Source organism: Hyposmocoma kahamanoa, unplaced genomic scaffold, assembly GCF_003589595.1.
Source record: "Hyposmocoma kahamanoa isolate Upper Pololo Valley unplaced genomic scaffold, ASM358959v1 79, whole genome shotgun sequence".
NCBI lineage: Eukaryota > Metazoa > Arthropoda > Insecta > Lepidoptera > Cosmopterigidae > Hyposmocoma > Hyposmocoma kahamanoa.
In genome coordinates, this window is record NW_020653993.1 from 10,285,179 (window position 1) to 10,302,219 (window position 17,041).

The following is a 17,041-nucleotide window of genomic DNA, read 5'->3' on the forward strand; positions in this document are numbered from 1 at the left end:
AGGTTTTATTTATTATTTATTTGTCTCAACACATTAATAAATAACTACATTATGCATAAAGATTAATGCGGTGCGAGATAAAAGACTTGGCAATAGCTTAGTTTACCTGGTTAACAAAAGAAACTAAATAAAATCTGTTGCGGGAAAAATCACAATATATTTTTAGTTCTACAAGTCCTTACACACTTAAAAGGCAAAGCATTACAGTATTATACGAACTCATATATGCGTTGACGGCACTGGGCGAAGTTTTCAAAATGTTGCGAACTCTCAGTAGCATTCAATGCACCGCCGGCAGTAAATGCGTTAACGCTGTCTTTATAATATTCTACATCATTTATTTGAAAAAAAAGAATAGTACATACAACAAATAATATTCCATGGACATCACACCAACCAATGAGAATGTTAAATTAAACCGATTCTTTTTTCTATTTAGCTTTATTGGTAAGACTAGACAGGCGCCGCGCCGCCGCTACCAGTGAATTTGATTATGTCAAACAGTTGAAGTATCATCTTTTTTATTGTTCACTATATTTAAACACACCATATTCATGCTAGAATACATTTAGAGCGTTTATTTTTATATGAATTGTTTCTCAAAGTAGAGGTTTATTTAAATGGCGCACATGTCTAGCTAAAACTAATTGCTTTTGTCTCTCATTGTAGTCCTACTAACGCGAAAATTAAAAATAAAACAAATGACTCTACTGCATAGACCTCTGTAGCTGAATCATAGACAAATTTGACATGTTTATTATTATCGAGTTCTTAGGTTTTCGCGATTGTTACACATAGGAAATGAAACTATTTTTCCGGATTTAAATCGACCATGTCCAACCGTGACCATGGGACCTGTAAAGGGCCCGAAACGCGTACATTAGTTTTAAAAAACAAATATACGCGATTTAAATCCGGAAAAATAGTTTCATTTCCTATGTTTATTATTAATTCATATTTTATTTTTTAATTGTATTGCCGAATTAGTAAGTAATTTTTATTTGGACTCTGCCATTTTTGTATTATTGTAAATAGACATCAATGAACATTACAACAGTATATAATTCTTAAACTGCTAACATATAAAAATAGCAATATTTTATTTTGTTTGTTCGCGTACCAAAAAACTTGAAAAAAATCACGAATCAGCAAAAGCTTTATTCCGGATTTTATAATTTTTCTATTAATAACTAATCTTTATTTTTCTGACAGTGTATAAATAGGTCCGGATTTTGAGACGCTGGCATGTTTGCATTACTGCCATCCGCTAACTAATTGAAATCAAATGGCTAATCGAAGTTTTTTTAAATATCACAAAAACCATAACCCAGTTTTATAATATTGAAATTGTTTAATGTTATTTCAGTTATGCATCGTTAGGCTAAGTGCCGACAAATCGAATACGTTAACTAATTTTAACTGTTTTGGGAGAATTTTGTGCTCTATCTTTTGCTATTTAAAACGGATATTTGACCATTTGTCACTTAACCACGTTTTAGTTAGTGGACGGCAGATTATGCGAATAATTTCCGGCTTCTTATTTCATATATGAATTGACAAAATAATTTTATATAAAATTTATTGCACGTTAATATAATGTAAAACTAAATAACTAGAAAATTATATGACTAAAATATTACACAAGACATATCGATGTTTGGACGACATGAGCAAAGTATGACGATTTCATTATTTTATAATTTTAATAAGTGGATATGTAATAACTATACGAATCATAAACTAACCAGTTATAGTTGAACCCCGAAATGGCGGTAGTTTCTTTTTACTTTGACTAATTTCTTGTACTAAAAAAATTGTTTTAATTAATCCCGCGATATCGAGGGTTCAAATTTAACAGTCAGCAGTTAAACATAAAGGATTATAGAAACATAACTTAAAAATAAATCATTAACTATATTTCGATTACAGAGTTTCTAAATTAATGCGAATAATACATAAAATCACATTTATTTATTCGAATAATTATTCATTTTTAATTTCAAATGAGATTAAAAAAGGAATTTGTTATTTTGAACGCATCCATTCGTGTATGTTCTTAAAGTTGAAAATAAACTTCCACTAAAAATAAAACTTGTGCGAAGTTGAAAAAATTAATCTTATTTCAAAAATCACATTTAATTAAAAATTGCATCGACCCAAGTCCATAATAGAAACTAATCGTCAAAATAATTAAAATATGACTCTTCTTTTCGTGTACAAAATAAACAATTGCACACGTATGTACTTAAAATCCTTTAATTTGGCGCCAAATTTAGTGTCAAATATGACATTTTAATTTTTCTTATCATAAAGCAACAGTTTTAATCCGTACGGGCACTGATAACAAAAAACTTATCCTTAAGCCAATATCACTACAGAAAATTGCTTCTTTCTCGGAAAGTTACTGCAAAATAATTCGACACATACTTTTTACAATGTCTGCTAATTACCTTCTTAAGCTTCAAAAAAATTTACATTTGTTTTCAAGCGCTACAAAATCTCATTAAACTTTTAAAATGGCAAAAGTCTCCGTTTTCGAATCCTACTTTAGAAATCTTATTTAAATTACAAGGACCTGTATCCAAAGTCGCTGAACTCTTTATAAAACTATACTAATTTCTACTGGTTTTGTATTTTTATGATTTTATTGTTATTGTAAAGGAAATAAAACTTTTTCAGTACCTAATATTCGATGTGTTCAAAATTTAAGAAAATTTTTAGCCATAGCATTTTTACAATCTCACGTGTTTTAAAACAGCAACATTTTTTTACGCGCGACTTTGAAATAAAATCATCAAAATAGCAACACCAGCAGCGCTACCATTTGCCATTCACAACTCACTCGCAACTCATACTCAACACACGATATCACAAGCACCGTCGTGGTGTCGTTCAAAAGTCGTTGTCGCTAGATGCGTCGTAGCTCTCGGCGATTTGCGATGGCGGCTGGTAGCGGAAACTTGTTGTCAATTCCGGCCCGTGGAATGACTGAGATCGGAGTACGCTACTGTAAATGGAAAAATTGTTTAAGATTTTTAAACAACGGTACACACCCAGCCAGTAATTTAAAAAATAATTTTGAACTTATAACCATAGATGAAGAAAAAAAATCAGCATTAAGATACCACGATTTTGCAAGTTTTTCGTATTAAGTTTTAAGAAAGTTCCAAATAAGAAATTGTACGTAAGAAATAAATATGCAAAAAGAGTCCCAATTATGTGCTTAAAGGCCATATACCATATACCAGTGTTCAATGACAGAAGTGTCAGTTCGTAATTATATTGTGCTTATTTAGCTGCAAAACTGTGTTTTATTGCCGACTATTTAGACTCTTTTCGCAGTAATACAAAAAAAATTATTAAAAACCTGCATATTTTTTCTTATCTACGAAAGGCATATATACAATTGTGCAATACATACAAAATTGAAAGAGACGTCTATAAATAATTACACTGATAGCCCCGGTTGTTACTTGTAAATAAATAATTATATTTTAGACTTTATGATTAGTAAATAAAAGGTAGCCGCTATTAGAAAAATATACACACCTTAAAATTCTTAGAATCTACTAAAAATGGTAGAAAGAATACAAAAATAACACTTCGTTAATAAAATTTGGCGCAATAGTTAGAAACACCTTAAAAGCAATGTAAAAAGCACATTAATTTTTGGTTTTCCATATAGAAGTATACACAATTTTGACAGAAAAAATAAATGGACTTATAGAAAAACAAAAAAAAACCGACAAAAACGTGATAGAGCACAAAAAAGCGAGTAGTGACAAATACGCCAAAATATTCGGTGCTAAAGTAGCTTAGTCCGCCCAATTTTGGCAGGTTTTGGACGCCACAGCTGTCATTTCGACATTTTGACTAACCTTACAAAACAAGATGGCCGCCTTTCAGTGACATTTAGCCAGAATTGCATGCATTTGACATCTGTCACGCTCTAAAATTTACAATAGAAAAATGTCAGTTGAATAAAAAGGAAATATTACAAAACATGTCATACTTAAATAAAACAAAGGAATAGTTATTTACAAGAAAAGAAAACGAAACTTTTGACACATGACAAAAATTATTGCAACTAAAAAAGTTGACATCAAACTGAAAAATAAGTAACTATGCAAATTCAATGCCGCCATTTTAAACAATTTGGCGCCAATCCGATATACGCATTTTTAGATTCAATGGTTCTGGAATGCTCCAGGAGCGCGCCCTCCAAGAATTTAATATATTTCTTAACTATATTTAGTATATTCCTTAATTGAAAGCTCCTTAAGTCAGTTCCTAAAAGTTAACCAATATATATTTGGTAAGTCACAAATACTGTTTGTTGTATGAACCCAATGTGTACAAAAACAACCGATGTCAATTTTATTACAGTTGAATTAGGGTATCAGTAAGTTACTATGTTAATGATGTATAATAATCTATTATACAGTAAAAGTAAACAAACCAGTTTGATTAAAATTTTAGAGCACGTAAAATATTGAAGATTTCGACTCGATATCTCATCACTTTTTCCAACAATGTTCATTTGAATAACAACTTAAAATTGTATCTGAAAAATGATTATCTAAAAGTGACGTCATTTTTCTAAAGTAGATCCACCTCTATTTGAAATACTATTCATTACAATACTATCCATATAGTCTATGGTTGCATAATGCTGTACGAAAAAAAACGCTCAGTTTATTCAATTAAAGATTTTGTAATCGAATAGTAAATGGAATATTTCAAGAACAAGTATCTAAGTGTAAGAATTTGAAGTTATTCCAACTGAATCCAGTAAACAAATTGATTCATTCAATTGGCCATCACTAAACAGTCTATGGTCCGGTCAATGACCTGTTTATTTACTTTTTCTGTACAATAAGATTGAAACGAACTAAAGTGATAATTAAATAAAATTATGTACCCTTTGAAAGGCTTTATTTATTAGTCCAGTCTTGTGAAGCCGTCTACAAAACGTTACATAATCGCTTAGCAAAAGAAAAGAACCGGATGTTTATCAATTTACGCCCGTTAATGAGTCCATAAATGCGCCCGTAAACGCGCCCGCCAGCTACCCAGCTATCCATTCGTAATGTGTATTTATTAGACAAAATAAAATATAGACAGGGGTCCGTTACTCGCTTGAGGTTACGGAATAAATGCCTACCGCTGAGTGTATCGCCAACATCGCAAGAACTCAGAAAAGTCTTTCATTTACATTACAATCCTTGTACAACCCCAGCATTCGGTTCCGCACGAGTGCACACAGCGAGCAACGTTATTTTCAGCTCTCTGAGCGCGTGCTTAGGTTCCTTTTTCCTTATAGTGAGCGCCTCGTGTCAATAATCAGATTTAGTAGGGTACCATAACGTAGGTATTTACGATTTTGCATGATAGTAATGTATCTGTTACGTAGTAACTATTGAGTAATCTAAAAAAATTCTTACCTGGCGGTTTTCGCAGGCACTTTCGCGGTTTTGCCAAGCGCCGCAGCTTTTCTCGGATCGTATGACGCCCTTCGTTTCCACTTCTCTAATTCCTGTTTCTTTTGTTCTGTAACGAAGCACAAACAGGATTATGAAACATTCTTAATAATGAAAATAGAAGTAAAGTAATTTTCTTCCATTGTTATTGACATGGATTACCGCAAGTAACATCTCCCCGTGACAACATTTATTTCATTTGATAAAGCTAAGTTTGCTTATTTGATAATGAACTATTGTTATAGGTACATTTTGAAGAACTACGGCAACGATATAAATTTGCCTAGCTATCTTATCTTCTTCTAGAAAACGATGAAACAAAAAATGTCGGGTTTGTGTAGTTTCTGTTTTTACGTATTTTACATTATATTAGTTATTATTTACGTATTTTTAATTACTCTCATGTATTGAACTATATTAAAAATGTTCTCTACGTCCTTTTTCCAATAATTTATATACACATATATCAATTTGTTTATTTTTATTATTTCTTTTCATCTCGTTTGTCGCGCTCAATTTTTACGTTGATAAAATTACTGTGCAGAATTGAAAATATTTTAAAATCAGCTGTGACCTCCTGTCGCCGCGCTCGCGATGACATAAAAATGTGACGTCACGGTGCTCGCCATGTTGGCTATTGTGATAAAATTTGAAAAAGTTTATCACTCGAATTTGAGACCTAAACGTGGATTTAATGGTTTTATGAGGCATGTAAGTAGTATAACAGAATAAGTCAATGTCCAACGGGCGGCCCTGTTGCTAAGCGACAAATTGTACAATAAAGTAAGTAAAGTAATACAACGAAGTACAATTGTCCTTCAATGCTATGTACAAAATTCAATATAATTTTGGAAAAGAAAATTAGGAGATGAAAAAAATACTGCGCAGGCGTTTGCGTTCGTTTGTTAATGTTTAGTATCAACATTACCGGCTATTGCAGAACTATGTAACTGAGTCATACACCTATTTCACTTGTTTATATACTATTAATTTTTATTTTCTTATATTACGTATTTAAGTAACTTCTTATCAAAATCTTAATTTTTATTTTTTTCATATTCTGATTATACTATGCTATACATTTTGTTTTTCTAACCTAATTTCGATAGCTCCAATGAACAATACGCCAACTTAATTATTTCGTCATTTTCTGGTTTTAATGTAAACAGCTTTATTTTATTTACTAATGCTATTTAAATTCTAATAAGCTCCTCGAATTTTGGGGAAAAAAATAAAGAAACAAAAAACAAAACTCCAAAAAAAACAAATATCGAAGTTTGTGAAAAAAAAAATAAAAAGAAACAATATAAAAACAGAGATGATAAAAAATGAAGATGGCGTAGTGTTCAATTGGAGGTATCGATTTATTGTAAGAAAAATAAAGTTTTTTTTATATCATAACAAGTGACGGTATGCGGCGCATAGTAAGTGTTAAGTGTCACACCTGTCCACAGTTCTGCAGTTCCTTATCATAATTAACGTAATCAACATTTTTAGAGAAATTGGGTTATTAAAATATCTGGAATCGGCGAAACTGGATCTACCACCCCCTGTAAGCGGTTTTTGTATCTCATTTAGTTTCAGTTGTATTATAATTATTAAGAATTAAGAAAAAAATCCTTCAATCCGTCCGGATTCGAACCGACGTCTTCTAGCTTACCGTGTCAGGCGCTATCCCAACTAAGCCACGGCCACGGAACGAACCAGCGGACCTCACGAATTTTTCTATATGCTTGCGTCGTATCTTTGTATTTGGTTTTTCAACGACTTTTTAGTCGTAGGGCCATACATGAGAAATCTATGATATTTCGTCACCCAGTTAGATACCTTTACAGCTACCAGCCCCGGCTAGAGATTCATTGTGCTTACATTTTTATTGAATTCAATTATTTTTACGTGAAATTACTCCACTAGTTTGTTATAATTATTAATACAAAGATCGAACACTCAGAAAAAAATCCGATCCGGCCGATTTCGAACCGACGTCTTCTAGCATACCGTGCCAGACGCTATACCAATTAAGCACTTTATCAGTTTTATTGTTAAGCAAAATCAGCGTCATTGACACTTTAAAAAAAAACTTGAGATGCCAGTATCTCGAAAGTCATCAAAATGCAAACGCTTATAGACAAGAAGGGCAGAGATGCAGTGCCAATAAAAACTTACCAATAAAAGTGACTTAGAGTAAAATATATTTTTCGGAAAAGTTTGCTTTCTCATTAGAAATCTGCACGCAAAAGCGTTGTTTTCACGCTAGTGTGGAAAAGGTTTTTGAAATTCGGAACTTTATGATGCACCTAACTTTTTCTTTCGATGAAAAACAAAAGATAGCCATTATCTTGTTTTTTTCAACTACGCGATTTGTCATACATTACTTATTTATGTAATATAAATCCAAAAGTATATTTTATTCTTATTATTATTGACATTACATTGACAGATTACTAATTGAGTTTATTAAATTATTTTAGTTCGTGTAAGAACTAACATAATTTCAATAATCACACAGAATAAAAGTACAAGGAAGAATAAAAATTGACGAGGTGTAAATTCACAACGCATCCGAAGATAAACTTTTTCTTATAATTAAAAAAAACTGATGTTTTATAGTTCAATTGTTCTAACATTTTCCTCGTTATAGTGAGATGAAAAGTTGTGTGTTTCGCTCGGCAGCAAAGTTGTTTTGCGTCTCGTGTCTTGAAACCCTCGCTACGCTCACGATTCTATTTTTGAATCGCAGCTTCCTTCGCTTGTTCAGGTTTCAATACAAGCACTCGCGTCAAAGAACAACTTTGCAGCCTTGAATAACAAATAACTATTTTTCACCATGCATATTGATAAGGTTTGAATTTTGACTTACCCATCTCATGTTGTCTAGCACTACCCTTGCTGGGGCGTTCTCCCAACACGTTGACGTAGGTTTTGCTCGGATCGCGACGCAGGAAATTCTTTGGAGAGCTTTCGTTTTTGTATTTAGATATATCTAGGTAGCGCGGCTGGATTTCTTTTGTCTTTTTCTGGCTTATGGAGGTGGTTGACGATGACATTGAGTAATCACCGCTGTACCTGCAAAAATGGCATGTGTAAACATAAACCGGCTGTTAAAATACAGAGGGGTTTTCATTTTAATTTAATTTTGATTTTTTTAAATTTATATATTGATTGTAATGAATATTATGATGTTTTATTTTTTTATGATAATATGTGACGGGACACGCGTGTTCATAGCAGTTGCAGTGTACCACGCAGGGCTTGAAATCTCAAAGATCTGACGGACACTGTCACTCCGCCCGTCACCCTGAGACAAGACGACAAGTCCCATGCGCCTATATTAACGGCAACTATACTGGATGAATTAAATATTACAATGTAGAAACAGTGACGCGGAGCGTTATATCAAAATTCTGCCTCAATTAAAGGTCGCCAAGGCATGCACACGTGGTCACGACAGAGAAAAAACAAGTTGATCCAATGAAATTAAAAAAAAAACTTAAAATAAACCCTATGATGTTAAGATCATTATAACAAATGAGGGCAGTAAATACCTTGAATTCGAGCTTGACTTACAATGTATAAGTCATATATGACCGTGCCCATAAAGAAGCCAAGCCAAACATAACCTTGTGGTTTATAGACGTATACTATAATATAGTAACTCCATACACATGTAGCAGCGCATACAAGCCGAGCGCATACAAGCAGCGCGCGTACAAGCAGCGCGCATACAAGGCGCGCGCATACAAGCTACGTTTATACGTAACCAGACTTGTCTTATTATACTATGACAGAACCGCTTACCTCTGTTTGGGCTGCGCAGGCGGTCGTTTGCCGGACGGGTGTCGCATTACGACAGGTGCGCTTTCTGTGCCGCTTTCGCCTTCCGTATCGCTTGTACCCGTAGTTAGCGACGTCTTCTCATGACTGAAGACGGAAAATTAGAAATTAGCTTTACTAGGTGGAGGTGGTTTAGTTACAAAATTTTAGTTAAAGGTTTTTTTTTCAATTTATTTGTGATCTAGAAACTTTTCTACTAATTTACTTGCGATTCAGTCAACCAGGAACATGAGACATGTAAAGGGCCCGAAACGTTGGTATGTTTGAAAAAACAAATATACGCGATTTAGATCCAGAAAAATAGTTTCATTTCCTATAGTAACCTATTTTAAAAATCTAGCTGTTAACACAGCACTTGCTTGCTAAATTCTTGTTTATGTTTGTAGAACTCAAGGTCTACTTGCTCCACCCTATTACCAATATTTAGTATCACATACTTGTTTTATGACTGTTTGTGTCCCTTGAATAAAATTAAGAAAAAAAAAGAAATATTTCTCACTACTACATAATTTTACAAAGAAACATTTCTTTGTAAAATTAAAAATAAGGTACTTATTTAATTATTAACTTTTGTAACTATAGTGAAAAAATAGGGTGGTCTGCATTAATATTAAACATAAGTGGTTGATGACTGTACCACCTCAGTCAACTGTGCAACAAATATACGCGAACAAAAAACAAATATACGCGATTTAAATCCGGAAAAATAGTTTCATTTCCTATATGTAACAATCGCGCAAACCTAAGAACTCGATACCTTTAATAATTGTTAAGAAATAGGCAATAAGCGTCAAATGTTGATAGAGAACACTATATGAATTAAGATTCAGTCTTTGTTAATTAAGAATTTAAAAAAAATAACTTAAAAAAATGTAAGGTGTATACATATACCGGTCGAAAGTTGTCACGCGATTATTTTAACCAATAGCAAACCTGGTGTCTTCTTCAAAGTATAATTTAGCACATTCTCAATACAAATGTGTGAAAAGTCGAAAAATTAACATTTTTTTTAATATCAAGTGACAGGACGAACAAGTCGTGCGCCTGGCGGTAAACGACACGCCTGCACATAGCAGTTGCAGAGCCACTCAGAGCTTTAAATCACAAAGATCTGAGGGGCACTGCAACTACGCCCGTCACCCTGAGACATAAGTAGACATGACCCATGTACCTATAATTTCACTAGCACCCTTACCCTTCAAAAGTGGAACGCTCATAAACTGCTTGGCGGCAGAAATAGGTAAGGAGCTCTACTGCATGAATTAATGATGTATTATTTATTCTTCCATATTGTTTGATGACAAATCTTACCTAAAAATAGAAGAATTTCGAGGACTACTCCCATTAGTAGTAGAATTCGTGTCGCTATCCAAAATGAAAGTTTTCCTCTTGTCTATGGTCTCGTCGCGTTTCGTCAGAAAGTCTATGTTCTCTTTGGTAGGCGTTATGTCGTCTATGATGAACGTTTTTCTTTTGTCCACTTCACGTCGCTTTGCTTTGTCTGTAGGCTGGTTTATCTGGAAAGAGAAATTAATAAATAAACCACTTTCAGAATTGTTTTACTTTTCAAACCTGGGGGTCGATTCAGAATCTTACGATAACACAGTTGTCGGCCTCGTATTTCGAAAGCACATCGTTGATCATGACTTGTTTTCTCGAATGTCTCGGTCTCGGTCCATACACGATCTTCAAGTCGAAACGTCAAAATAAAAACTAAACTCTACTTACTTGGAAATTAGTAACATAATCTCTCGAAAGCACTACATCGTTGGTCATGGCCTGTCTTCTCAAGTCCCGCGGTCTCAGCTCGTCTGCTTTCGATCTCAAGTCCAAAATATCAGAATGTGTTGACGTGATCATCGGGTCTATAGGTAGGGTTTGATCCTCTTCCATTTCTTCTGAGGAGTAGTCCAAGGTCAGATCTGCGATGTTCGTCGTGTGGAATGACTGGGAACGATGAACTGGGGATGAATGGCTGAAACAAGCAACAGTTTTCGTTAGATAATAGAATTGAAACTTATACGTCCCTACATTGAGGTTTCCTCTGAGAAAACCGACTGTCTCCACCTACTTGAAATGGACCAGTCGCCCAATTTGTATTTCGGAAGATACATTAAATTCATAGCCAAAAATTCAACAAGGAAGCTTGGCATCCTTTCCAGGGTGAGGTATTACTTTACTCTGATGTGTGCGATGGAATTACACGATTTAATTCCGCCTTCCCCTTTCCATCATCGGGGAATTAGGCGTAGGCTTGGGTTTCCCTATGTTGTGGATATTCCAAAGATTAGCACGAAAGGTTACGCTTTCACATTTATATGGCGAACGGCTATGGAGTGAAATTACCTGCCTTCAGGTTTGTTCCCTGAACGTTATAACTTGGGCCTTTTCAAGGCGAGAGTGAATAGGCATTATTTAGGTCGTCGACCTCATCGTCACTTTTCATCAGGTGCGATGGAGGTCAAATGCGCTCTTACATTTTATAAAAAAAGAAGAATAGAATTCGCCATAGTCCGCCCAACTGGCCCACTGGAATGGCGACTTCGCACATTTTCCAAGGTTTGTGAACCTTCTTACACATGCAGGTTGTATCGCGATGTTCTCTTAGATGATATTTCAATTTTTTTAGTATGATTTCAAGTGACGGGATGAACAAGTCGTGCGCCTGGTAGTAAGCGGCACGCCTGTCCATAGCAGTTGAAGGGCACTGTCACTGCGCCCATCACCCTGGGACATAAGTTGACAAGACCCACAGGCCTGTGATTTCACCAGCACCCTACAAAACCAGAACGGAATAATGCTCACATTACTGCGTGACGGCAGAAATAGGTAAGGAGGAAGCACTTCCCTGGACGAACTCTTTCACAAGGAGCTCTACTGCTATTAATTTGGATAATTGGTGAAATTTCATACAGAATATCAGATCTTACCTGGGAGAACTCTGGTCATCTTTGTTACACTCCAGTCGTTTCGCCATTTGCTGTCTCCTTCCCTCCCGCGCGGCTTTCATAGGATCGTAAGACGCTCGCTTCTTCCAGTTTGAGAACTCTATCTCTTTCGTTGCTAGAGCCGATGATGAACGGTGTTGACTTGGTTTTTTGGCTCCTGAAATGTATTTTTAAATTGTTTTACTTTTTATTTAATCGGGTAAGACAGGCAGGCTTTTAGGGCAAGTAGACGGACTCAAGATGATGTATCTTTTAACGGAACGAAAACGGAAACGGAAAACGGATTTCACACGGTAATTTGTAAAATACTAAAAACATGACTATATTACTAACATAATATTGTATATGTCCTTAGAAAACTAATTTTGTTAAAAATAAAGTTTTTGTGGTACTATCTGACAATTTTTAGGTCTGTATTTGGTAGTACTGGTTGAAGACCTTAGTCTTTAGCCTCTGCGGTAGGCGTTTGCATCGCAATATTAGCTGATTGGCCCCAAAAGCTGACCAAGTTTGTGCTATGCGCCTATCGACCTCCGCCGTTTGGTTTAGTAGGCCCAAAGTAATGCGACGTACGGCAGCCAGTATTCACCTATGGCATGGAAACAACGACTCTGATGAAGAAGTCCGCAGAGAACTTACACAGAACTTGCTTATTATCGGATACCGAATGAGCGTATTCGACGGATAACTAAAGTCGGGGACGTTGTACGCAAAATTGAGACAGTTAAATGGAAATGGGCATGAAATGTAGCTAGGATGGATCCAGTCCGGTGGACAAGGAGGATCATGAAGTGGCGACCATGGGCCAACACGCGCGGCAGAGGTCGTCCGCCACTTCGTTGGGTGGATGACATTAAAATTTTCGCGGGCCGCAACTGGATGCATGTGGCACGGGAGAGACGTAAATGGAGAGATATGGAGGAGGTCTATATCGGAAGACGCATGGAGTAGAGGCTGCTTGATGATGATGATTTGGTAGAAAGGTAGGATGTTCAAAGTAAGGTGTTGTAAGCGTTCGTCTTCCCCGACCTGACCCGAATCTCGCTCCTGCATTTTGCACAGAGTTATCACCCGTTTAGAGTGATCTATTTAAATACTTTTATGTGAAAATAAAATCTGATAAATTATTGAAAGTTATGGAACAAAGTTATTGTTTATGATTCGAAGACCGTCTACCTAACAAAAGTCAAAGATCATTTATTCCATAAGTAAAATAAATTTACACTTGAAAACGTCACATTTATATTACATTAAATTAAGCTACTGCTCATTCACTACACTGATTTCCCTGAGAAGAATTCTCATTCTCTTTTCAAATAAACTTAAATAATATGGAATACACTTTGAATCAAATTTGTGAGGATTCTGGAGCCGTGTCGTCTTTCCATACATCTTTATCTAACACGTAGTCTTCAATTTTGTAATATGACTTTTCAATCAAAATATTTTGAATGTAGTTTTTAAACTTAGGAAATGATAATCTTAATACGAGTATGAGCTCCGGAATCTTATTGTAAAAACGTATACAGTTCCCCATAAAAGAGTCGTTTACTTTGGTTAAACGAAATCGTGGTACCATGAGTTTGGACTTAGCTCTAAGGTTAATATTATGGATATCTTCTTTCTTATTGAAATTATGTATATTTTACGGGCATATCAAATATTTGAGTAAATGTACTGTGATGCCACAGTCATGATACCAGTCTCCTTAAACTTTTCTCTGAGAGAAACCCAAAAGCCTAGACGGTACACAAAACGAATCGCTCGTTTTTGCAATACAAATATAGTATTCAAACCATATTTGTATATATTTGTATCTGCCGCTTTACTCCACGTGAGAATCCCGTAGGACATTATACTATGGAAGTAAGTAAAGAAAAGTAGTCTAGCAGTACTAACATCGGTAAGCTCACGTATTCTGCGGACTGCGCATGCAGCGGAGCTTAATCTGCATATGTGGAAACCATTGAAGTTTACTATCTAAGGTCACTCCCAAGAAGACTGCTTTATTAACAAGGTCTATCTTTTCTCCGTTTATTTCTATGCTTGGACTAAACGATTTTAAGTTAGGTAATTTAAATTTAACACATTTTGTCTTCTTGGTATTAAGCAATAAATTGTTAGCATTAAACCAGTAAACTACCTAAGTTGGCAGTACTTCTCTGGACGAACTCTCTCGGAAGGAGCTCTAATGTTACTAAATTATTTTATGATATCAAATGAAGTGGCGAAAAAGTCGTGCGCCTGGTGGTAAGCGACACACTTATCCAATACAGTTGCAGTGCCACTCAGTCAGACACACAATCAGCGAAATTAATTTAGTCCTTAAGCAAATATACTTAAAGCTCATTGCAGCAATAAGTATCGTTGTCGTCTTTTATAATACCTAATGATGGGACGAACAAGTCGTGTGGCTGGTGGCAAGCTACATGCCTGTCCATAACAGTTGCAGTGCCTTAAATTGCAAAGATCTGAGGGGCACTTCCACTGCGGCCGTCACCCTAAGACATAACTTGATAATTTCACCAGAACCCTTACCCTTCAAAACCGGAACACAGTAATGCTGACATCACTGTGTTCCGGACGAACTCTTTCACAAGAAGCTCTACTGCTACCAATATTCCATCCAGATAATGTACCAGTCTTATTGCCACTAGGTTTCGAAAGAACTGTAATTATATTTCTGCTCCAGCACAGCCGTTCACTTAAAGCGGCAAAAACAATTGAAAATCTAATTGGATACTTCGGTGTCGTTAACTATAAAAAGCAATGCCATATCCCAAACTCACGAAATGTCCATTTGGCATTACGATGTCGTGAGTGGCAAGTGTGGCAGATCGGTAAAAAGTAATTCAAGGTTTATTTACATTTCTTTGTTATGTGTAATGTAACAGAGTGTCGCAATGTCACAATAATAGTTAGACTGTGGTAGTAGTAAATTATGCATTCATAGGGAACATATTGGCTAACACGGCCTACACGTTCGCTAATAAAATGATAATGTATTGTAATTTTACTTCGGATTGTAACTAGTAACAATTCATAAACTAACGATATTATTCATGTTATAAATAAATTGATAGATACAATTTGTTATGAGATTAAACACAATTTATTATAAAATTGTGAAAATTGTGACAATATCGATCCTTTTTTTTCGAATTTTGTTTTTTGTTTCTTTTTTTTTTCACAAAAAAAAATTAAAAGAATAAAATAAGTTGGCGGCTCGAGTCTCATCCGTTTGTTTATGCGACTTTTGTTCGTAGATATAGAATATAATATAAAAAGGACTCACCTTTTTCCAGGTTTTTAGGCGTAAATTCCCTCGTAGAAGACCTAGATTTAGTAAGCCTATTCAAAACAGCTTGCCTAGTAGGCTCCGAAATCTTACGACTCTGATGACCAACAGGCTTTCTTTCCTCTCTTGCCATTGGTGGTTCGGACATTCTAGTATTAACGCTTCGTTCCTTATTGGTCACTCTGACTGAGTTTCTAACCAATCCTGGTCCGAATTTCCTCTGCATTTCCGGTGTACTCGGACATCTCGGAGAATTAGCCGGAGCTATAGATTTCAAATCTTGAGAATCGATTCTACCTCTATGTAACGGACGTTTATGTCTTTCCGATTTCTCGTAATCGGTTTCCGATTCGTCCGAATAATCTTTATAATCAGAATTACCACTCGATCTTCTAGCGGTAACTCTGATAGGTTCCAAATAATTATTATTCTTATGAACCATGTTAGAGGAACTTGATCGCTTTATCGTACAACCGAATGCATTAAGTTTCTTACTGTTGCTATCACTGGAAACTCTCTGGTGTTTCTTTGTATCCACGCAACGTGTTGGTTCGATTCTAGAGTATTTCGTTTCCAAAGCGTTATTCTTTAACACAGTCTTGAGACATACCGTTTGATTAGCATTATTAAAGTCAAATTCAGTGGTTCTACCGTCAAAAGATTTATGTCGCGCGTGACTTTTTTTATGTGGCGACAATATCGCATCTACATCATATTGCGGTCTATTTGATAGTGTTTTATCGTCGGAGCTATTGCTCAGTAACCCTCTTTCTGAATTCGGACTGTTCATGTTGAGATCTTTCCTTCTATCTTGGTCTAAAGACTTTGAAGCCGAGTTTAGGAATATCTTAGTGCTTTCGGGAAGTTTACTGGAACCAGTAATGACGTAATGTCCAGGACTTCTTAAAGGACTGCTGTCCCCAGAGTTATCTTTTCTACGTAATCTGTAGTTAAGTGAGTTGGACCTACTAAGTTGTGCTAAGGGAAGTTTTGATGCGGCTGTTTTCTCGCTTATGAGACTGGACGTAAGTGGTGAGTTCCCGAAGTTGGTTGTTCGAGAAGACTGGAGTTTTGCTTGCAAATTTGTAATTGCGTTTTGTGTTTTTAGAAGGTACGCTTCTGTGTCTTGAGTTGGTATAAGATCCTGTAACAAAGAAAAATCAGATTAAATACATTTGCGTTATGTAATTTAAATATACTGAATGTAGTTGTACGGCGGAATACCATTAATTGTGTTTATGCAGCGTTTTACGTGTTCACGTGACTTTTATTATAATTTATTTTTAGTTTACTATCAACCATCGCGCAATACACTCATTTCAGACCTATCAAATGGTAATAAACAAACATCACATGATAACAAATAAACATTTCTAGCAGTTATGATACTATTTACACAAATTTTCTAACTTGAATTCCTATTTAAATAAAATTTCATCGAGGATTTGGATTGGATTATTCTTTTACAAAAGTAGCTGCCA

The 17,041-nt window shown here is 35.2% G+C and overlaps 1 protein-coding gene across 2 annotated transcripts in view; it reads right to left on the reverse strand.

Moving 5' to 3' along the window:
* Positions 1 to 1,043: 1,043 nt before the first annotated feature.
* Positions 1,044 to 17,041, reverse strand: part of LOC113233604 — a 97,494-nt gene continuing 81,496 nt past the window's right edge. The window contains exons 3-11 of one of the 2 annotated variants that reach the window (XR_003310721.1): positions 15,558 to 16,704; positions 12,245 to 12,419; positions 11,043 to 11,289; positions 10,626 to 10,831; positions 9,279 to 9,401; positions 8,341 to 8,546; positions 5,445 to 5,550; positions 3,879 to 3,949; positions 1,044 to 3,007 (exon numbers count right to left, since the gene is read on the reverse strand). Coding sequence is in view for 1 of the 2 variants with exons in the window: in XM_026468758.1 (XP_026324543.1) it covers positions 2,893 to 3,007; positions 5,445 to 5,550; positions 8,341 to 8,546; positions 9,279 to 9,401; positions 10,626 to 10,831; positions 11,043 to 11,289; positions 12,245 to 12,419; positions 15,558 to 16,704 (2,325 nt within the window). In the remaining variant the exon portion in view is untranslated. The remainder of the gene's footprint in view (positions 3,008 to 3,878; positions 3,950 to 5,444; positions 5,551 to 8,340; positions 8,547 to 9,278; positions 9,402 to 10,625; positions 10,832 to 11,042; positions 11,290 to 12,244; positions 12,420 to 15,557; positions 16,705 to 17,041) is intronic. The other variant, XM_026468758.1, reaches the window with a different exon arrangement.